This window comes from Procambarus clarkii, chromosome 38 (genome assembly GCF_040958095.1).
Source record: "Procambarus clarkii isolate CNS0578487 chromosome 38, FALCON_Pclarkii_2.0, whole genome shotgun sequence".
Classification (NCBI taxonomy): domain Eukaryota; kingdom Metazoa; phylum Arthropoda; class Malacostraca; order Decapoda; family Cambaridae; genus Procambarus; species Procambarus clarkii.
In genome coordinates, this window is record NC_091187.1 from 9,521,995 (window position 1) to 9,545,624 (window position 23,630).

The window sequence follows — 23,630 nt, forward strand, 5'->3', positions numbered from 1 at the left end:
GTGAATTGTTTGCGAATTTGTTTGGCGGTTTTGAGTGTTCGTTTTCTGTGAACTCCTCCAGTTGTCTGCTAAGCTTTGTTGACTTTCTGGAGGCTTTCCTGGTAATTACCCAAGTGTAGTTACAGGATGAGGTTATCTTGAGATGATTTCGGGGCTTTAGTGTTCCCGCGGCCCGGTCCTCGACCAGGCCTCCACCCCCAGGAAGCAGCCCGTGACAGCTGACTAACACCCAGGTATACCTATTTTACTGCTAGGTTACAGGGACATTCAGGGTGAAAGAAACTTTTGCCCATTTGTTTCAGCCTCGTGCGGGAATCGAACCTGCGCCACAGAATTATGAGTCCTGCGCGCTATCCAGCAGGCTACGAGGCCCCTATGAGAGCTACACTCGTGGTGTCCTGTCTTCCCAGCACTCTTTGTCATATAACGCTTTGAAACTACTGATGGTCTACTGGTGGGGGTGGTTGAATTGTCACTCGCTCCGTGTGTTTCTGTGAGGGGGCAGGTTCTGGCTGTGGTCTCAGGTAGGCTAAACAGAACTTCAGTGGCTGGTTTGATCCATAGCATGGATTATTGGGATCGTCTCAAAGCCCTCCAAATGTACTCACTAGAAAGAAGACGAGAGAGATATCAAATAATATACACCTGGAAGATACTGGAGGGCCAAATACCAAATCTACACAGTAAAATAACAACGTACTGGAGTGAACGACATGGAAGAAAATGCAGAATAGAACCAGTGAAGAGCAGAGGTGCCATAGGTACAATCAGAGAACACTGTATAAACATCAGAGGTCCGCGGTTGTTCAACGTCCTCCCAGCAAGCATAAGAAATATTGCCGACACAACCGTGGACATTTTCAAGAGGAAACTAGATTTATTCCTCCAAGGAGTGCCGGACCAACCAGGCTGTGGTGGGTATGTGGGCCTGCGGGCCGCTCCAAGCAACAGCCTAGTGGACCAAACCCTCACAAGTCAAGCCTGGCCTCGGGCCGGGCTTGGGGAGTAGAAGAACTCCCAGAACCCCATCAACCAGGTATCAACCAGGTATCAACCAGGTATGAAACAATCTCGGCAAAATAGTTTTAGGGAGCCGCCAGAGCTTTACCAGGAAGAGGGGTTTCATTACATTCAATGCTGGGTTTTTATATCAATAATGTAAATATGGTTTTAATACTCTATATAAGTAATTACCAACCTTTCCATGAATGGCAGTATTTTCTAATACTCAAAAGGCCCACATGGGAATCGTGACCAACTGATTAAGAACTGGAGCTCTATATGAATGTAATGGAGTTAACAAAACCCTTGACAAAATTCTGCTATCGTTTTACAAACACTTATTATGCAATGTAAAATTGAGCAATTGGGCCTGTGGTTCGATGCAAGCAACAGCCTGTTTGACAAAGACTTCACAAGTCAAGCCTGGCCTCGGGCTGGGCTTGGGGAGTAGAAGAACTCCAAGAACCCCATCAAGCGGGTATATGTGGGCCTGCGGGCCGCTCCAAGCAACAGCCTGGTAAAGCAAGAAGTTACAAGTCAAGCCTGGCCTTAGGCCGGGCTTGGGGAGTAGAAGAACTCCAAGAACCCCATCAAGCGGGTATATGTGGGCCTGCGGGCCGCTCCAAGCAACAGCCTGGTGGAGCAAGCAGTTACAAGTCAAGCCTGGCCTTAGGCCGGGCTTGGGCAGTAGAAGAACTCCAAGAACCCCATCAAGCAGGTATCAAGCAATGAGGTTATGTATTACAGATCTGTGGTTATTATCAAATGTGATAATAACCACATCATATTATTTCATCTTTGCCACCAATGTTTACCAATCCATGCCTGGTCGAGGACCGGGCCGCAGGAACACTAAGCCCCGTAACCACCTCAAGGTAATGCTTGTACGACATTTTTCCCTGGTCGAGACCGGGCCACAAGGACACTAAACCCCGTAAACACCTCAAGGTAATGCCTGTACAACATTTTCGGCCAATCACAGCAAAGGTTGCAAGACACTTCATTTGAGCTGTGCCTACAGTCCACCTGTACTGTAGGCACAGCTCAAAGGGAGTGTCTTGCAACCCTCACCTTTACTGTGATTGGCCAAGAATGCCTGTACGACATTCTCGGCCAATCACAGCAAAGGTTGCAAGACACTTCATTTGAGCTGTGCCTACAGTCCACCTGTACTGTAGGCACAGCTCAAAGAGAGTGTCTTGCAACCCTCACCTTTACTGTGATTGGCCAAGAATGCCTGTACGACATTCTCGGCCAATCACAGCAAAGGAGAGGGTTGCAAGACACTCCCTTTGAGCTGTGCCTCCAGTATAGGTGGACTGTACATATTGTATTGTAAGGCATATATGCAATACTCATTCACTATTCGTCAATTGTGTTCATAAATGTTTATCAGTTTACACACTGAACATGTTTTTACACATGAAAAGTTTACACAGTTTACACATGAAATATGAACAAATCCACAAGGGCCGTGATGAGGATTCGAACCTACTTCCAAGAGCATCCCAGACGCTGCCTTAATCGACTGAGCTACGACATGGTATAAGAATGGCAACCGGAAAATCATATTGATTTACGAACGGATCCTACAGTTTCTCCAAGACACAAAAAAGATGTAAAGTAAATCAAGATGATTTCCTGGTTGCAATTCTTATACCATGTCGTAGCTCAGTCGATTAAGGCAGCATCTGGGATGCTCTCGGATGCAGGTTCGAATCCTTATCATGGCCCTTGTGGATTTGTTCATTTGATGCATCGTGCTATTGTGATTTGTGTGTGTCACATGAAACATGTTTATGTTGAATAAGTGAAGCAGTAAATATGAAAATCATCCAGGTTGAATATAAGTCTTCTTTTTCCCAAAGCAATTATTCTCTAAGTAATTACCCAAGTGTTGTTAAAGGATGAGAGCTATGAACAAATCCACAAGGGCCGTGACGAGGGTTCGAACCTACGTCCGAGAGGATACCAGACGCGCCTTAGTGCTTGTGGTGTCCCGTCTTCCCAGTACTCTGTCGTACGACGCTTTGAAACTGCTGGCGATTTTGGCCTCCATCACCTTCTCACTTAGCTTGTTCCAACCGTCTACCACTCTGCGAAAATAAATTTTCTTATATTTCTAAGGCAGCCTTGTTTAGTTAGCTTAAATCAGACTTCTTGTTCCTGAAGTTCCAGACTCAAGAATCCCCCCCCCCCTATAAATTTTGTAGATGCCCATTACTATTTTGTATGTAGTGATCATGTCACCTCTTTTTCTTCTATCTTGTAGTTTTAGCATATTTAATGCCGTTAACCTCTCCTCAGTTCCTGGACGCCATTTAGTTGTATGTTTTTTGCACCTTTTCCAGTTTATTGATGTGTGATGTATTTAAAATCTGGTACTCTACAAACGTGGCACATTTCAACTTTAGTGTCGCAAAGGTCGTGAACAATTTCTCTTGTATTTCACCCTTCCATGTATTTAAAAGCAGTTCTGAGATTGGAAAGTGTAGCATAGACTCCAAACACAATGTTCTCTATGTGGTCCTCAGGTGACATTTTTCTATCTAGGAACCACCCCTAAATCTCTTTCTTTATCAGAATTTTGTAAAGCCTTTTCACGTAATTTGTAGGTTGTGTTGTCTATTTTCTCCTAGTCCACACCATTTGGTCACCACTTGGTCCGGGAGACATCTCCCATCACGCAGGGTGTAGTTGCGCCTCCACAGATCTCCAGTATCATCTTTTGATACTGGTAATGGCTCGAAAGGGCCACCACCTACGGGCTATTCATGCCCGTGCCACCTCTTGGGTGGCTTAATCTTCATCAATCAATCAATCCTAGTCCACATTCCATAACATGGCATTTATTCACGTTAAATCCCATTTGCCAAGTGGAGCTCCATACACTTTTGTCCAGGTCTTTAGGAGGGCATGACAATTGTCTAGTTTCTTATCTTGCCTTATCTCTTATCTTGGCATCATCATCAGCAAACATCTTGGCATTATCAGCAAACATCTTGGCATTATCAGCAAACATCTTGGCATCATCAGCAAACATCTTGGCATTATCAGCAAACATCTTGGCATTATCAGCAAACATCTTGGCATCATCAGCAAACATCTTGGCATTATCAGCAAATATCTTGGCATTATCAGCAAACATCTTGGCATCATCGGCAAATATCTTGGCATTATCATTAGCAAACATCTTGACATTATCAGCAAACATCTTGGCATTATCAGCAAACATCTTGGCATCATCGGCAAATATCTTGGCATTATCATTAGCAAACATCTTGGCATTATCATTAGCAAACATCTTGGCATTATCAGCAAACATCTTGGCATCATCATCAGCAAACATCTTGGCATTATCATTAGCAAACATCTTGGCATTATCAGCAAACATCTTGGCATCATCAGCAAACATCTTGGCATCATCAGCAAACATCTTGGCATCATCAGCAAACATCTTGGCATCATCAGCAAACATCTTGGTATTATCAGCAAACATCTTGGCATTATCATCAGCAAACATCTTGGTATTATCAGCAAACATCTTGGCATTATCATTAGCAAACATCTTGGCATTATCATTAGCAAACATCTTGGCATTATCATTAGCAAACATCTTGGCATTATCATTAGCAAACATCTTGGCATCATCAGCAAACATCTTGGCATCATCATTAGCAAACATCTTGGCATTATCATTAGCAAACATCTTGGCATTATCAGCAAACATCTTGGCATCATCGGCAAATATCTTGGCATTATCATTAGCAAACATCTTGGCATTATCAGCAAACATCTTGGCATTATCAGCAAACATCTTGGCATCATCAGCAAACATCTTGGCATTATCATTAGCAAACATCTTGGCATTATCAGCAAACATCTTGGCATTATCAGCAAACATCTTGGCATTATCAGCAAACATCTTGGCATCATCAGCAAACATCTTGGCATTATCAGCAAACATCTTGGCATCATCAGCAAACATCTTGGCATCATCAGCAAACATCTTGGCATCATCAGCAAACATCTTGGCATCATCAGCAAACATCTTGGCATCATCAGCAAACATCTTGGCATTATCATTAGCAAACATCTTGGCATTATCATTAGCAAACATCTTGGCATTATCATTAGCAAACATCTTGGCATTATCATTAGCAAACATCTTGGCATTATCATTAGCAAACATCTTGGCATTATCATTAGCAAACATCTTGGCATTATCATTAGCAAACATCTTGGCATTATCATTAGCAAACATCTTGGCATTATCATTAGCAAACATCTTGGCATTATCATTAGCAAACATCTTGGCATTATCATTAGCAAACATCTTGGCATTATCATTAGCAAACATCTTGGCATTATCATTAGCAAACATCTTGGCATTATCATTAGCAAACATCTTGGCATCATCATTAGCAAACATCTTGGCATTATCAACAAACATCTTGGCATCATCAGCAAACATCTTGGCATCATCAGCAAACATCTTGGCATCATCAGCAAACATCTTGGCATTATCATCAGCAAACATGTTCATATAATTCTGCATTCTTTTTTGGTAGGTCATTTATGTTACCTGGTTGATACCTGGTTGATACCTGGTTGATACCTGGTTGATACCTGGTTGATGGGGTTCTGGGAGTTTGTCTACTCCCCAGAACTGACTTGTGAGAGATAATGAAGATAATGAACATTACCGGTGCAAGAACTGATCGCTGTGGCACTCTACTTGTGTGACATTTCTCTAGTGTGAGAATAGCCCCTCGGGAATACAACCTCTTTTAAAACATCGAGTTTTGTCTCCACGAGTACAACAGCGTCTGGTGTCTTCAGCTGTTTTATATTGTTTAGTTCCCGTAATTTTTTATCGTGTTCCATCTATGTTTCAACGCTTGGGCTGGGCGGTAGAGTGACTCTCGCTTCATGCAGGTCGGCGTTCAATCCCCGACCATCCAAGCTTTTGGGCACCATTCCTTTTCCCCCGTCCCATCCCACATCCTTATCCCGATCCCTTCAAAGTGCTATACAGTATAGTGGTAATGGCTTGGCGCTTTCCCCTGATACTTCCCTCCCTCTCATCTATGTTTGTATATAACACAATCGCCTTGAGAATGGTCCAGGACGGACCGAAACGTCGTCGTTCCTTCACCGTCTAGTGTGTGGTCTGGCCAACATACTTTAGCCACGTTATTGTGACTCGTCGCCTGCATTTGTATATAACAATTTTGGGCATAATGTTCCCTCTCCTCTTGTTCTTCAGTCTTCTCCTTTCTCTAGTGATTTTGTTGGTTTGCCTTTTTGTACCATTTTGCAGGCTTGCCTAATCCTATCACCCTTTAGAAAAAAAGAGAATTGATTTCTTCTTCGTTCCTGCTCTGATTTAGATGTTTTGTTTCAACAAAGTTCAGTCTCGGCTTCTCTCTCTGTCTTCCTTTGAAAGATCTCGGCTTAATGATTATAATTTGCCCCTCCTCATGACTGTAATTTTCTAACATTCCTGAGTACTTGTCAACTCCTGGAAAAATCAACCTTTGAGGATCACCCAAAACTGAGCTAAATAGATGGAAGATCTATTTAGTTCAGTTTAGGGTAATCCTCAAGGGTTGATTTTTTCCCTTTTTCATACTTTTGAGATATATACAAGAGTTGTTACAGTCTTGTACAGCCACTAGTACGCGTAGCGTTTCGGGCAGGTCCCTGGAATACGATCCCCTGCCGCGAAGAATCGTTTTTTCATCCAAGTATACATTTTACTGTTGCGTTAAACAGAGGCTACAGTTAAGGAATTGCGCCCAGTAAATCCTCCCCGGCCAGGATACGAACCCATGACATAGCGCTCGCGGAACGCCAGGCGAGTGTCTTACCACTGCACCACAGAGACTGCTTAGCAATTCTTATTAGCAATTCTCCTGTAGTAACAGACATTCTCTTTGGTTGTAAGACCTCTCACTACCTCAACAATTTGATCTACTACTTTCTCTTCTTCTACGGCTCTTTCTGACCTAGATGTTATCTTAATGTTTCTAGTGTGTGGTTTGGTCAACATATTTCAGCCACGTTATTGTGACTCATTGTCTGCATCTAGATGTTATCTCCATTTTCTTCGCAACGAAAAATGATTAGGGGACTTTGATGAGCTGTGTTTTGCCTCGGCTTCGGGGTTGATGCCAATTCCTTTCTGACTTCTGGTGTAATGTCTGTGCTTTGCTTTTCTGACTGCTGACGTTTCTGGCTTCCTTTACTGCTTCTCTTATTATCTCTCTCTCCCTGGCCACTTGTGCATGGGTGAGTTGCATATCCTTGCACTCGTCCCGGTGTGACTTCCTCCATCTGTACTGACAAAAGCTTTCTCTCTTTTTGTCCTATTAGAATTCCTTGCCTAACTTATTGTATTTACTCATGTTTTTAGATTTGCCTTTACTTCCTATAAAGCTTTTTTCAAAACTTTATTTTCCCTCCTCCAGGGCTTTACTTTTGGCTTCTTAGTGACACTTGTCGTGGCGTAAGTCTATTATTCGCCCTGCGAGAGCTCATACTTTGTTACTCAAGTTTTTATTACTCTTCCCTCAAACTCCTGAATTTTTCCACTTGATATATACAGTACTGAGGTTATTTCGGGACTTAGCGTCCCCGCGGCCCGGTCCTCGACCAGGCCTCCTTTTTGTTACACATCCCCAGGAAGCAGCAGCCCGTAGCAGCTGTCTAACTGCCAGGTACCTATTTATTGCTTGGTGAACAGTGCCATCAGGCTGAAAAAAAACTCTGCCCTCATTTGTTTCCGCCTCCACCGGGGATCAGACCCTGGAACCTTAGGACAACGAATCCAAAGTGCTGTCCACTCAACTGTCAGGCTCCAAACCATGTCAGGTCATGATAGTTGACAAGAATCTCTAATTCTGCCATCTTGTTGAGCAAACTGCTCATACTATCTTGAGGTTATCTTGAGATGATTTCGGGGCTTTTTAGTGTCCCCGCGGCCCGGTCCTCGACCAGGCCTCCACCCCCAGGAAGCAGCCCGTGACAGCTGACTAACACCCAGGTACCTATTTACTGCTAGGTAACAGGGGCATAGGGTGAAAGAAACTCTGCCCATTGTTTCTCGCCGGCGCCTGGGATCGAACCCAGGACCACAGGATCACAAGTCCAGCGTGTTGTCCGCTCGGCCGACCGGCTCCCCCGGTACTAATACTGTACTTATTAAAGCCACCAAAATCCATCTCTGTTATGATCTTCCTTTTGCTGGTGCTCATCTTGGATTTCTTTGCCTGCACTGCACACTGAGTGCAGAGGGGGGGGGGGTGATAGCTGAGTGGACAGCGCTCTGGACTCGTAATCCTAGGGACTGGGTTCGATCCCGGTGATGGCAGAAACAAAATGGGCAGAGTTTTTTTTTAACACTGATACCCCTGTTACCTAGCAGCAACAGGCTACCTTTAAGGCTGGAGGCATCACTCACGGTTATCAACCTGCTTTACAATACTTGGGCATTTGCAATATGATGGAGCTGCTCGGTCGCAGGTGTTGTCTGCAGCATTGTGCGAGCACCGACGCAGGTGTTGCTTGCAGCATTGTGCGAGCACCGATGTATCTGGCATCCATGTGACCAGACTATAGTTCGTGAAACCACAAGGTTTATCAGCTGACATAAATAATGTCCTTAAAAGGTTATGCATTTTTTTTTTTTGGTGCCGCTTAGGCCTCTAGTGTGTGCAGGCGATGAGTTACAATAACGTGGCTGAAGTATGTTGACCAATCCACACACTAGAAATGAAGGGACGACGACGTTTCGGTCCGTCCTGGACCATTCTCAAGTCGATTCTCACAATCGACTCGCTAGAAAATGAAGGGACAACAACGTTTCTGTCCGTCCTGGACCATTCTCAAGTCGATTCTCACAATCGACTCGCTAGAAAATGAAGGGACAATGATGTTTCGGTCCGTCTCGGACCATTCTCAAGTCGATTCTCACAATCGACTCGCTAGAAAATGAAGGGACAACGACGTTTCTGTCCGTCCTGGACCATTTTCAAGTAGATTCTCACAATCGACTCACTAGAAAATGAAGGGACAATGATGTTTCGGTCCGTCCCGGACCATTCTCAAGTCGATTCTCACAATTCATTTGAGAATGGTCCAGGACGGACCGAAGCGTCGTCGTCCCTTCATATTCTAGTGTGTGGATTGGTCAACATACTCTAGTGTGTGTTGTTGATGGACATGATATTAATATCCCAGCACCTGCCCTTTGTAAATATTAATATCCCAGCACCTGCCCTTTGTAAATATTAATATCCCAGCACCTGCCCTTTGTAAATATTAATATTCCAGCACCTGCCCTTTGTAAATATTAATATTCCAGCACCTGCCCTTTGTAACTTTTGTTGTATTGTGCCACATTTTGTTTTCAATTATAACTTCACAAGTTTCCCCAAAATATTGTTGTTGTATAGGAGAAATGTTGATGTGTGTGCGCGCACCAGCAACACTTATAGAGGCTGTTGTTGTTGTGTACGTAACATAACTCGTGTACTAACTAAAAAGTTAACTTCATAACTTTACATAACAACATAACACCGACTTTGCTTTCAGAAGCCCGAGGTCGAGCCGGGAAATGTGTCTTTGGCTACCAACAGCAGCTTAATTGGGGACAAGATAGACACCACCAATGTCATTTTGGGAAATCAGAACACCTTAAATGAGGAATTATAAATAGATTTTCTAGATATATATAGATCGACTTGTTCCATTTTGCAGTGACGTCTGATCTTAAAGGATTTCGTGCATTTAATGTTTTGTAGACGTAAGCATGTTGATGTATGTGATATATCTGACTGAAGACTGGAGTATGCAGTGTTGTTAATGGTTTCTTGTTATTTATCATTCTCGGTAACATTTTAACGATTGTTACATTATTAATAATTTCATAAAGTTGCATTTTCTATTTAGAAAATTTCCTTAAACAAGTTTAATTTTGTGCATTGATTTGTTATGCAAATTGCTGATGACATCAAATTGTCTAAAAATAATACTTTGATAATGATTTAATATCATGTCTAATGCTAATAACAAGAGCAAATACCTTGACCCTGACAGTCTAGGGTAATGAATTGTTGCTACCTAAAGCAGCCCAGCTTCAGGTTATACTATGGTGCTAACCCAATGATCTCAGGTGAACTAAATGATTGTTCAACTACAGTTATTTTTCATGAACTGAAATGCATGATTTGGGTACCTTGTTTATAGTTACTGTATCGGGCCGTAATAAGGTTCGAGGCGAGACCACTTTCAGCGTCTTTTGTGCAATGTTTTGACGGTGTGTGTTGTCAAGTGTTGCTATTTGTCACTTTGTGTAGTGAAAGCGATTTTGATTTGTATTTTTTAGTACCCATTTTTTCTATATAATTATCAATGTGATTTTTAATAAAAACTGATTATCCAGTCATGCATTTCATTTCAACCCATTTCTACTAATCAAAAATATGCTATTTGTGCATAGCCTAAAATGCCCATATAGATTTGTTTTCACTTAAAATAAACATCTATATTTTTCTAACTTTAGTGTTTGGGGGTTAAGGACATTTTTAAGTTTGTACATACTTTATTTGTAGTTTACTTGAATTTACCTGAATTTACTCGAGGGGTCACTAACACTAGTGGTATTGACGAAGACATAAACGTCTCCCTTGTCAAAGGTCCCCCCCATTTGCCTTCATCATCTTTTCCATTTGGATTTTTAAATTTATTAAAGTAAGTAAAATAAATTCGGGAAAGTACATACATAGTTGATTTACAAATATAATGTTGGATTTATAGATAGAGCTAGTACATACAATACCTAAAGCCACTAGTACGCATAGCATTTCGGGCAAAAATTTAACCGTTTTTTGGCATTAACTGAACCCCCCCAGTAGTTCACTTCCTGACTGAAGGGGGGAGATTGCTTTGGTCTGTTGCATTGTGTGCTTCTTAAACTTATGGCCTTATTGTGGCTTGGGTTCTCTGCAGATGTAGTAGATACAGATCCACGATACAAGAGAGGGAGCAGAGCATTGGCTAAGAACTTTAGACCAGTCACTGGAACATTAGAACATTTTCATTTGCAAAGTGGTAGATGGTTGGAACAAGTTAGGTGAGGTGGTGGTGGAGGCCAAAATAGTTGGTAGCTTCAAAGCGTCGTACGACAAAGAGTGCTGGGAAGACGGGACACCACAAGCACACCTCTCATCCTGTAACTACACTTGGGTAATTACCAATCCCCACACTAGAAAATGAAGGGACGACGACGTTTCGGTCCGTCCTGGACCATTCTCAAGTCGATTGTGAGAATCGACTTGAAAATGGTCCAGGACGGACCGAAACGTCGTTGTCCCTTCATTTTTTAGCGAGTCGATTTGTGAGAGTCCCTCATAAAAAAAGTATTTGAGAGAGGGATCAAGAGCCATAGCTTCAGTTTTATGGAGACCAATGACCTCCACAGCCCAGGTCAACATGAATTTAGAGCAGGAAGATCATGCTCTTCACAGCCACTTGGCCACCTTGACAAAATCATTGATGCATTAGAAGAAAAACAGAATGCAGATGTGGAACTGACAGACTTTGCAAAGGCACTTGATAAATTTGACCTAGGAGTGATAGCCCACAAAATTACCTGAATTTACCTGAGGGCCACTAATACTACTGGCCTTTACGTTATGGCGGGTAGGCGGTTCCACGGGTTTACAACCCTATGGGTGAAAAAGCATCTCTTGTTTTAAATACTACATTGTGGATTGTTGAAATTGAACCCATTGCTTCTCGTTTGTGCTAAATCTGAACTTTTGAAGAAATTGCCCGGATCGACATCCTCCGGATCGACATCCTCCGGATCGACATCCTCCGGATCGACATCCTCCGGATCTGGATGTCCGGATCAATAACATTGCTATTCCGCCAAGGTTAGTAGGAATAGCAGGTAAAGTTGGGCGATGGATATTCAATTTACTTTCAAACTGAATGCAAAGAGTAATAGTCAACCAAATAAAATTGAGTCCAAGCGCAGTTAAAAACTCTACCTCAGGGCACAATCATTGCACCACTGCTTTTCCTTATTTTCATATCAGATATGACAAAAATCATCATGAAATTTCTTCTGTGGAAGACATTGAGAAAGTACAAGCTGATGTTAATAAAGTTTTCAATTGGGCGGCAGAAAATAACATGATTTAACAGTGATAAATTCCAGGTACAGTACTTATGTGTGATAAAAATTAAGACCTTAAACAAAATACAGGGTCCAAAACAAAATCAAATCTGCACATAGTATGAAAGCAACGTGTTATGGATTTGGGAATAATGATGTCTGATGACTTGACGTTTAGGGAGCATAAACGAGCAAATGTAACGTCAGCTAGAAAAATTATAGGATGGATTGTGAATTAAATTGTTGCCACCAGAGGTGGCCATTTATTGTGCACCCCATACTCATTCTGTGAGCGGTAGCGCAAAAAGCATTACAGAGGGCACAAAAGGTCTTTATCAGACCTCAACTTAGATTATTGATGAATTATGAGACCCTCCAAATCCAGGGATCTAATTGCATTGCTCATACTATTCAAATCGCTTGTGTTGTCCCACCTTGAGTACTGCTCGATACTCACTTCATCTTTCAGAGTACCAGAGATTGCTGAAATAGAGGGAATAGAGAGAGCATATTCGGACTCAGACATGTATACACTGACGCGATAGAGGGAATAGAGAGAGCATATTCGGACTCACATGTATACACTGTGACGTGATAAAGCACCTAAACTGCTGGGGTCATCTCAAAGCTCTCAAAGTGTACTCTATAGAAAGATGAAAGAGGTATCAAATAATATACTGTATATATGGAGGCCCAGGTCCCAAATACTGGAGGGCCAGGTCCCAAATACTGGAGGGCCAGGTCCCAAATACTGGAGGGCCAGGTCCCAAATACTGGAGGGCCAGGTCCCAAATACTGGAGGGCCAGGTCCCAAATACTGGAAGGCCAGGTCCCAAATACTGGAAGGCCAGGTCCCAAATACTGGAAGGCCAAGTCCCAAATACTGGAAGGCTAGGTCCCAAATACTGAAGGGCTAGTGACCTTAAACTACCAGTACTAAAATACCTTAATACTTTAAAATACCAGTACTGGAGGGCCAGGTCCCAAGTTTATACAGTAAAATAACAACAAACTAGAGTGAATGACATGAGAGGAAATGCAGAATAGAGCCAGTGAAGAGTAGAGGTGCCATAGGCACAATCGGAGAACACTTACGAGTATAGGGTCCCAGTAGTACTGTCGGGATCGTTCTCGACGCACAATCGAGATTTCTGGGTTTGAATCCCGAGCAGGATAGAAATAGTCGGGCACGTTTCCTTTCACTTAATGCTTCTGTTCACTGAGCAGTAAGTTTTTTTTATTTATATATACAAGAGTTCTTACATTCTTGTATGGCCACTAGTATGCGTAGTGTTTCGGGCAAGTCCTTAATCCTACGGTCCCTGGAATACGACTCCCTTGAAGAATCGTTTTAACAACCAAGTACCCATTTTACTATTGAGTTAAACAGAGGCTACAGTTAAGGATTTGCACCCAGTAAATCCTCCCCGGCCAGGATACGAACCCAGGACAAAGTGCTCGCGGAACGCCAGGCGAGCATTTTACCACTAAGCCACAGAGACTTAGGAACTCAGGAGTCGGCTTGTTGTTGGGTTGCATCCTGGGTGGGGTCAGTAATTCAACCTTGAGGGAGTGGGAGGACCTCGATATAAGCCTAACATGTATAAATACATACTGGCTTCCTGTCCCCTGACACAATGAATTATAGTTATTATTTTATCAGAGGCCCACGATTCTTCAATATCCTCCCAGCAAGTAAAAGAAATATTGCTTGAGCAAAAGTAGACATCTTCAAGAAAAAACTGGATACTCTTCTGCAAGAAGTGCTGGACTAACCAGGCTGCATTAGATATGTGGGCCTGTGGGCTGCTGCAAGCAACAGCCTGTTGGACCAAGCTCTCAAAAGTCAAGTCCAGCACTGGGCTAGGCCTGGGGACTAGAAAAACTCTTAGAACCTCATCCAGGTACAATCCAGATAAGAACAAATCCACAAGGGCCGAGGCGAGGATTCGAACCTAGGGCCAGGAGCATCTCAGACACTGCCTTCATCGACTGAACTACAGCAGGGTTAAAAGAGTTGAAACCGAAGTTCTACTGAACTTACTGGATCCCGTATCTTCAATGAGGCACAAACCAGGATTTTACACAACTCCCCCCCTGCACCCGAGTTATGTCAATAGGCCGTTCTCCCTCTTCGCCCTTACATCATTACACACAGAGATCACACTAACGTGATGCAGGTTCCCGGACGCAGGTTCGAATCCTCGTCACGGCCCTTGTGGATTTGTACATTTGATGCATCACGTTAGTGTGATCTCTGTGTGTAATCCAGATAAGGTTCTTGTGTGGGATGTGTCAAACATTCTTACAGATGGGTTATCTCATTTCCATTCCATTTCCACGAAGTGAACCATGGACAAGATGTCCTTCTATTGGCTCTGAGAGACATTCAGAAGCCCCAAGATGGACCTCTTTGTACTGGTGTGGAAACAGTGCCTTCTCTTGTACATGGCTCCATTCTCTGCTCACAAGGCACTCGCAGTGGATGCCTTTTGACTGAACTGGTCGAAGTGGAGGTGCATTTACCTTTTCCCCCCTAGTTCTGTTGTTGCCTCGAGTGATGGCCAGTGGAGTTGTACTCGGGGAGGGTGATCCTTCTGACGCCTTAGTGGGCCAGCCCAGCACTGGTTTCCTGCACTGCTGATGTGCTGTCTGAATCCGGGTATTTTTCCACAGCATCTTCTCTTCCGGCGGATTGGACCGGTGGTGTACTTCACTTGTTCAAACGCCTCCTCTGCTCCAAGTTCAGTATTTTGAATTTTTGATGCATGTCTATCGCAGTTTGTATAGTGAGCGGGTGGCTGGTTTGTTGATGTCCCACCTGTAGCTTTCCTTGCAGGGACAGTATGAGGTTGCATGGCACTCGTTCCACCTCTACTTATCTCCTCGTCGTCTTTCTTCAGTCTCGGTTGGGTTTGTCCTGTCCTTGGTGTGATTGTTTCTCTATCGGCATCTCGTGCCGAATACTGTTACCTCTTATCATTTGGAGTTAGAGGATCACCTGTTGCATATGTTTGGTGTTGACACCTCTACAGCACTATTTTACAAGCGGTCTTGTTCCTTTTGTCAACTATGGCTTGCTAATGCTCTTCCTGAGCCGTAATAGTCTTTTGATTGGGTTTTGGTTTTTCTTTCCTCCCCTCAGTTTACAGTTCCCCTTGACTAACGATACTTTTCTTAAGGCTGTTGTCTTTTTTTTTTTTTTTTGAGATATATACAAGAGTTGTTACATTCTTGTACAGCCACTAGTACGCGTAGCGTTTCGGGCAGGTCCCTGGAATACGATCCCCGCCGCGAAGAATCGTTGTTACAACCAAGTACCCATTTTACTGTTGAGTTAAACAGAGGCTACAGTTAAGGATTGGCGCCCAGTAAATCCTCCCCGGCCAGGATTCGAACCCAGGACAAAGCGCTCGCGGAACGCCAGGCGAGTGTCTTACCGCTGCACCACGGAGACTGGTGCTGGAGATTGTTAGCTCTTGACTCTAGCTGTAAGGTTGGGGACCTTCAGGTCTCCAGGGATAAGGTTGGGGACCTTCAGGTCTCCAGGGGTAAGGTTGGGGACCTTCAGGTCTCCAGGGATAAGGTTGGGGACCTTCAGGCCTCCAGGAGTAAGGTTGGGGACCTTCAGGTCTCCAGTAGTAAGGTTGGGGACCTTCAGGCCTCCAGGGGTAAGGTTGGGGACCTTCAGGTCTCCAGGAGTAAGGTTGGGGACCTTCAGGTCTCCAGGAGTAAGGTTGGGGACCTTCAGGTCTCCAGGAGTAAGGTTGGGGACCTTCAGGTCTCCAGGGGTAAGGTTGGGGACCTTCAGGTCTCCAGGGGTAAGGTTGGGGACCTTCAGATCTCCAGGAGTAAGGTTGGGGACCTTCTGGTCTCCAGGAGTAAGGTTGGGGACCTTCAGGCCTCCAGGGGTAAAGTTGGGGACCTTCAGGCCTCCAGGGGTAAGGTTAGGGACCTTCAGGTCTCCAGGGGTAAGGTTGGGGACCTTCAGGTCTCCAGGGGTAAGGTTGGGGACCTTCAGGTCTCCAGGAGTAAGGTTGGGGACCTTCAGGCCTCCAGGGGTAAGGTTAGGGACCTTCAGGTCTCCAGGGGTAAGGTTGGGGACCTTCAGGCCTCCAGGGGTAAGGTTGGGGACCTTCAGGTCTCCAGGAGTAAGGTTGGGGACCTTCTGGTCTCCAGGAGTAAGGTTGGGGACCTTCAGGCCTCCAGGAGTAAGGTTAGGGACCTTCAGGGCTCCAGGGGTAAGGTTGGGGACCTTCAGGTCTCCAGGGGTAAGGTTGGGGACCTCCAGGGGTAAGGTTGGGGACCTTCAGGTCTCCAGGGGTAAGGTTGGGGACCTTCAGGCCTCCAGGGGTAAGGTTAGGGACCTTCAGGCCTCCAGGGGTAAGGTTGGGGACCTCCAGGGGTAAGGTTGGGGACCTTCAGGTCTCCAGGGGTAAGGTTGGGGACCTTCAGGCCTCCAGGGGTAAGGTTGGGGACCTTCAGGTCTCCAGGGGTAAGGTTGGGGACCTCCAGGGGTAAGGTTGGGGACCTTCAGGTCTCCAGGGGTAAGGTTGGGGACCTTCAGGCCTCCAGGGGTAAGGTTGGGGACCTTCAGGTCTCCAGGGGTAAGGTTGGGGACCTTCAGGTCTCCAGGGGTAAGGTTGGGGACCTTCAGGTCTCCAGGGGTAAGGTTGGGGACCTTCAGGGGTAAGGTTGGGGACCTTCAGGGGTAAGGTTGGGGACCTTCAGGTCTCCAGGGGTAAGGTTGGGGACCTTCAGGTCTCCAGGGGTAAGGTTGGGGACCTTCAGGTCTCCAGGAGTAAGGTTGGGGACCTTCAGGCCTCCAGGGGTAAGGTTAGGGACCTTCAGGCCTCCAGGGGTAAGGTTGGGGACCTTCAGGTCTCCAGGGGTAAGGTTGGGGACCTTCAGGTCTCCAGGGGTAAGGTTGGGGACCTTCAGGGCTCCAAGGGTAAGGTTGGGGACCTTCAGGTCTCCAGGGGTAAGGTTGGGGACCTCCAGGGGTAAGGTTGGGGACCTTCAGGTCTCCAGGGGTAAGGTTGGGGACCTTCAGGGCTCCAGGGGTAAGGTTGGGGACCTTCAGGTCTCCAGGGGTAAGGTTGGGGACCTCCAGGGGTAAGGTTGGGGACCTTCAGGTCTCCAGGGGTAAGGTTGGGGACCTTCAGGCCTCCAGGAGTAAGGTTGGGGACCTTCAGGTCTCCAGGAGTAAGGTTAGGGACCTTCAGGTCTCCAGGAGTAAGGTTAGGGACCTTCAGGTCTCCAGGGGTAAGGTTGGGGACCTTCAGGTCTCCAGGAGTAAGGTTGGGGACCTTCAGGTCTCCAGGAGTAAGGTTGGGGACCTTCAGGCCTCCAGGAGTAAGGTTGGGGACCTTCAGGTCTCCAGGAGTAAGGTTAGGGACCTTCAGGTCTCCAGGGGTAAGGTTGGGGACCTTCAGGTCTCCAGGGGTAAGGTTAGGGACCTTCAGGCCTCCAGGAGTAAGGTTGGGGACCTTCAGGCCTCCAGGGGTAAGGTTAGGGACCTTCAGGCCTCCAGGAGTAAGGTTGGGGACCTTCAGGTCTCCAGGGGTAAGGTTAGGGACCTTCAGGCCTCCAGGAGTAAGGTTGGGGACCTTCAGGTCTCCAGGGGTAAGGTTAGGGACCTTCAGGCCTCCAGGAGTAAGGTTGGGGACCTTCAGGTCTCCAGGGGTAAGGTTAGGGACCTTCAGGCCTCCAGGAGTAAGGTTGGGGACCTTCAGGTCTCCAGGGGTAAGGTTGGGGACCTTCAGGGCTCCAGGAGTAAGGTTGGGGACCTTCAGGTCTCCAGGAGTAAGGTTGGGGACCTTCAGGGCTCCAGGAGTAAGGTTGGGGACCTTCAGGTCTCCAGGGGTAAGGTTAGGGACCTTCAGGCCTCCAGGAGTAAGGTTGGGGACCTTCAGGTCTCCAGGGGTAAGGTTAGGGACCTTCAGGCCTCCAGGAGTAAGGTTGGGGACCTTCAGGTCTCCAGGGGTAAGGTTGGGGACCTTCAGGGCTCCAGGAGTAAGGTTGGGGACCTTCAGGTCTCCAGGAGTAAGGTTGGGGACCTTCAGGGCTCCAGGAGTAAGGTTGGGGACCTTCAGGCCTCCAGGAGTAAGGGTTCTCTTTTATTTATTTGAACCCTTCTGGTGGGAGTCCTTTGGGGGTTTGGCCCGTGGGTACTCCTTCCTTGAGGTGCTTCCGGGGCTTAGCGTCCCCGCGGCCCGGTCGTCGACCAGGTCTTCTCCTCCTATTCGCTTAATTGTGCTTGCGGGGGTTGAGCTTTGTCTCTCTGGTCCCGCCTCTCACCTGTCAATCAACTGGTAATCTGTCAATCAAACTGGGTGCATCATTTGTTGTGTCTATTGGCAGATTTTCACCATTACCTGCATGCCATTGGTACTGTCTCGGCAGAAACCTTATTAACAAAGGAACAAATCCACAAGGGCCGTGAGGAGGATTCGAACCTGCGTCCGGGAGCATCCCAGACACTACCTTAATCGACTGAGCTATGACAGGGTTTGTGTCAGAAACCTTATTGGTTGATTGGTTCCCGGTTCCAAGGCTTGCATTTCTAAGGTAGTGCACAGTTGACCAGACCACACACTAGAATTTGAAGGGACGACGACGTTTCGGTCCGTCCTGGACCATTCTCAAGTCGATTGTCTCAACAATCGACTTGAGAATGGTCCAGGACGGACCGAAACGTCGTCGTCCCTTCAAATTCTAGTGTGTGGTCTGGTCAACATACTTCAGCCACGTTATTGTGACTCATAGTCCACAGTGTTAGTGAGGATAGCCATCCTGTGGTCTAGCCTCAGGTCTATGATGTTTTCAAACATGTGACTTCTGCTGCCATCTTCTCTAACATGACCTGGGCTGGTATTTGAGTTTGGGGTTCTGGCGGCCAGGTATTGTTAGTGTTTCTGGACCCAGTTGGCCTCGTAGCCTGGTGGATAGCGCGCAGGACTCGTGATTCTGCGGCGCGGGTTCGATTCCCGCACGAGGCAGAAACAAATGGGCAAAGTTTCTTTCACCCTGAATGCCCCTGTTACCTAGCAGTAAATAGGTACCTGGGAGTTAGTCAGCTGTCACGGGCTGCTTCCTGGGGGTGGAGGCCTGGTCGAGGACCGGGCCGCGGGGACACTAAAGCCCCGAAATCATCTCAAGATAACCTCAAGTTGGTCGTGTCTTCTTCTTGAGAGGTTATCTTGAGATGATTTCGTGGCTTTAGTGTCCCCGCGGCCCGGTCCTCGACCAGGCCTCCACCCCCAGGAAGCAGCCCGTGACAGCTGACTAACTCCCAGGTACCTATTTACTGCTAGGTAACAGGGGCATTCAGGGTGAAAGAAACTTTGCCCATTTGTTTCTGCCTCGTGCGGGAAACGAACCCGCGCCACAGAATTACGAGTCCTGCGCGCTATCCACCAGGCTACGAGGTCTTGCTTTGGGCTGTCTCCTCTAGGCTGCATTTTCTTCTTCATCCTAGTATCTGCCACCTCTCCTCCTTCCTGGTTGGTCCCATTTTTGTTCTCTGTAATTACCGAAGTATAGTTACAAGATGAGAGCTACGCTCGTGGTGTCCCGTCTTCCCAGGACTCTGTCATATATCACTTTGAAACTACTGACGGTCTTGGCCTCCACCACCTTCTCCCCTAACTTGTTCCAACCATCTATCACTCTGTTTACAAAAGTGAATTTTCTTATATTTCTCCGGCAGCTTTGTTTCGTTAGTTTAAATCTATGACCTCTTGTTCTTGAAGTTCTGGGTCTCAGGAATTCTTCCCTATAAATTTTATCAATTTCTGTTACTATTTTGTATGTAGTGATCATATCACCTCTTTTTCTTCTATCTTCTAGTTTTTGCATATTTAATGCCTCTTACCTTTCCTCATAGCTCTTGCCCTTCAGTTCTGGAAGCCACTTAGTGGCTTGTCTTTGCATCTTTTCCAGTTTGTTGATGTGCTTCTTAAGATATGGGCACCACACAACAGCTGCATATTCCAGCTTTGGTCTAACAAAAGCCATGAACAATTTCTTTTGTATTTCGCCATCCATGTATTTAAATGCAATTCTGAGGTTACAAAGTGTAGCATAGGCTTCTCGCACAATGTTCTTAATGTGGTCCTCAGGAGACAGTTTTCTGTCTAGAACCATCCCTACTAGATCTCTTTCTTTATCAGAATTCTTTAAATATTTCTCACATAATATATAGGTTGTGTGGGGGTCTATGTTCTCCTATTCCACATTCCATAACATGGCATTTATTAACATTAAATTCCATTTGCCAAGTGGTGCTCCACATACTTATTTTGTCCAGGTCTTCTTGAAGGGCATGACAATCATCTAAATTTCTAATCTTCCATATTATCTTAGCATTATCAGCAAACATGTTCATATAATTCTGTATTCCATCTTGTAGATCGTTAAATAGACAATGAACATTACCGGTGCAAGAACTGAACCCTGTGGTACTCCACTTGTGACATTTCTCCAGTCTGATACATTGCCTCTGATTACTGTTCTCATTTTTCAAAACTCTGCCCATTTGTTTCCGCCTCCACTGGGGGATTGAACCTTGAACCTCAGGACTATGAATCCAAAGTGCTGTCCGCTCAGCTGCCAGGCCCCTCAGTGGTTAGCTTCAGGAGCTAACTACAGAAACCCAGCGTTGAATGTAATGAAACGCCTCTTTCTGAAGGAGCTTTGGTGGCTCCCTGATTTCTCCCGCTCCGTCTAAGTTTGTTGATTTGTCGTGGGTTTTTCTGCTCCAGAACTGAAATGGGAGTCAACCGAGTGCTTGGGTTGTGCCGGCTAGTTGCAGTAATTAGTACCCATTGGGCACCATTGGTTGAAAGCGACTGATGTTACATACTGTTTACTAACATCAGCTGCTTTCAACCACTCCTGCTCATAGGGTACTAAATAGTTTTTCTAGTTTGGGTGAATCCCTTGTTCTGTGTGAATCATTTGTGGAGTTTTTAGTGGTTTTAAGACTTCAATTTCCGTAAAGTTGCACTTACTTTTTGGATTCTTTTTCCGATAGGATGGTGGATTGTCACCTATTCTCTGGTCCTCTGTGGAGGAGGGGAAGAGGGCCAGGTTCACGAAGCAGTTACGCAAGCACTTACGAACCTGTACATCTTTCCTCAATCTTTGGCGGCTTTGTTTACAATTATTTAACAGTTAATGAGTTCCAAAGCACCAGGAGGCTGTTTATAACAATAACAACAGTTGATTGGGAAGTTTTCATGCTTGTAAACTATTAATAAATGTAACCAAAGCCGTCAAAGATTGAGGAAAGATGTACACGTTCGTAAGTACTGTACTTGCGTAACTGCTTCGTGAATCTGGCCCCTGGGTTCTGTAGAGAGCATGTGTGACATATGTGACCTATTAGTATGGAGCAATCTTAGCATGATAGCTTCAGGGAGCCACTGGGACTCCTCTAAAAAGAAGCGTATCATTAAATTAATTGTCTTTTTTATCAGAAACTACACGAAAGCTATTCAAGAATATTCTTCATATACCCTTTGATTTTACTGACAGTGCCTGGGACTGCATCTTTCTGCCTCACATTCTTTCAGTATTCGTCAGGCTTACCAAACACCAAAGAAGCTAAAGGACTGTTGCAGCGGGTACCAGAAACTGCTCGAGCCGCACGCAAACGCGTTGTAGCTCAGTTCAAGACAATGTCTCAGATGGGGATTCATCTCCTAATGTCGGAACGTGAACTGCATGGCCGAGGGAGGATGGTTGCAGATGGTTTTGCAACACCTTTGCAATGCCTGGTGTTAACTGAACTAACAAAGGTAAGAATACTTCAGTATTTGCATACTGTATTTATATTTGATTCAGTTAAAATTGACTGTAGCTCTCCAGATGCAATGAATTATGCATTTGTAATACAATCCAGCTCTTAAGTCCTCACACAAGATAGTGTTATAATGCACTACAGTATTTCAGTTGTTTATTGAAGAAAAATGCCTCAATAATAACTGAAATAAAGAGAAAATATTTTAGTGAACCACCAAAACATTTTCTCTTCATATCAGCCATTACTGAGGCATTTGTCTTCAATAAACAACAGTACTTAAATACTGTAGTGCACTATAAATCACACAAAAAGTTATTTAGTAAAAGGTAAAAGTAAAAGCTTACTATCTCCTCCTTTAATACAGCTCATTAAGCCCTTCAAACATGTGTAATTATATAATATAATTACACATGTCTGTAATATAATTAATATTATATCATTATTATAAGTGTAATATGACTCGACCCCTAATATTAACTTTGCACATGTCAGAAGGGCTGCACAAGGTGTATTAAGTGTGGCTAGTGATGTGAGGTTTGGGGAAATATAATTGACCAATAAGAAAGACTTTATGATGGTGTGGATGTCTGGAGGGGGGAATAGCTGATGGTAGGGTTGTAAGGAAGATATATATATATATATATATATATATATATATATATATATATATATATATATATATATATATATATATATATATATATATATATATATATATATATATATATATATATATATATATATATATATATATATATATGAATGAAAACTCACACCCCAGAAGTGACTCGAACCCATACTCCCAGAAGCAACGCAACTGGTAACTACAGGGCGCCTTAATCCGCTTGACCATCACGGCCGTCAAAAGGAAGTGATAGCCGAGGCTATTTGAGCCACTTCCCCGACAGCAACTCGGATGGTAATCTTGGGCATAGCATTTCACCAAATCACCTCATTCTTTGGGGCACACGTGAGGAACACAAATGCGAACAAGCCTGAATGGTCCCCAGGACCATTCAGGCTTGTTCGCATTTGTGTTCCTCACGTGTGCCCCAAAGAATGAGGTGATTTGGTGAAATGCTATGCCCAAGATTACCATCCGAGTTGCTGTCGGGGAAGTGGCTCAAATAGCCTCGGCTATCACTTCCTTTTGACGGCCGTGATGGTCAAGCGGATTAAGGCGCCCTGTAGTTACCAGTTGCGTTGCTTCTGGGAGTATGGGTTCGAGTCACTTCTGGGGTGTGAGTTTTCATTCGCATATAGTCCTGGGGACCATTCAGGCTTGTTCGCATATATATATATATAAATAAATAAGCAAAGTATTGGAGATGGTGATAGCTAGATAACCATCTTCACTAAAAAGAAAAGTTTTAAGAATTGGTACAGGATAAGTCTCCCAATAGCGAAGGTAGATCAAGTTTTAGATAAGGCATCCTGAGGGCTTTGCTACTGTGGCCCACCTTTCTGGAGGCTGATCCACTCACCAGTTCTTTGGCTGATCCATTCACCAGTTCTTCGGCTGATCCACTCACCAGTTCTTCGGCTGATCCATTCACCAGTTCTTCGGCTGATCCATTCACCAGTTCTTCGGCTGATCCATTCACCAGTTCTTCGGCTGATCCACTCACCAGT

The 23,630-nt window shown here is 45.0% G+C and overlaps 1 protein-coding gene across 3 annotated transcripts in view; it reads left to right on the plus strand.

Annotated features, from left to right (window-relative positions):
* The window catches only part of LOC123771862 (prolyl 3-hydroxylase 1), a 69,971-nt gene that overhangs the window by 25,057 nt on the left and 21,284 nt on the right, over window positions 1-23,630 (plus strand). For all 3 annotated transcript variants that reach the window (XM_069337689.1, XM_069337688.1, XM_069337690.1), the window contains one exon: window positions 21,769-21,993. In XM_069337689.1, coding sequence (XP_069193790.1) covers window positions 21,769-21,993 — 225 coding nt within the window. The remainder of the gene's footprint in view (window positions 1-21,768; window positions 21,994-23,630) is intronic.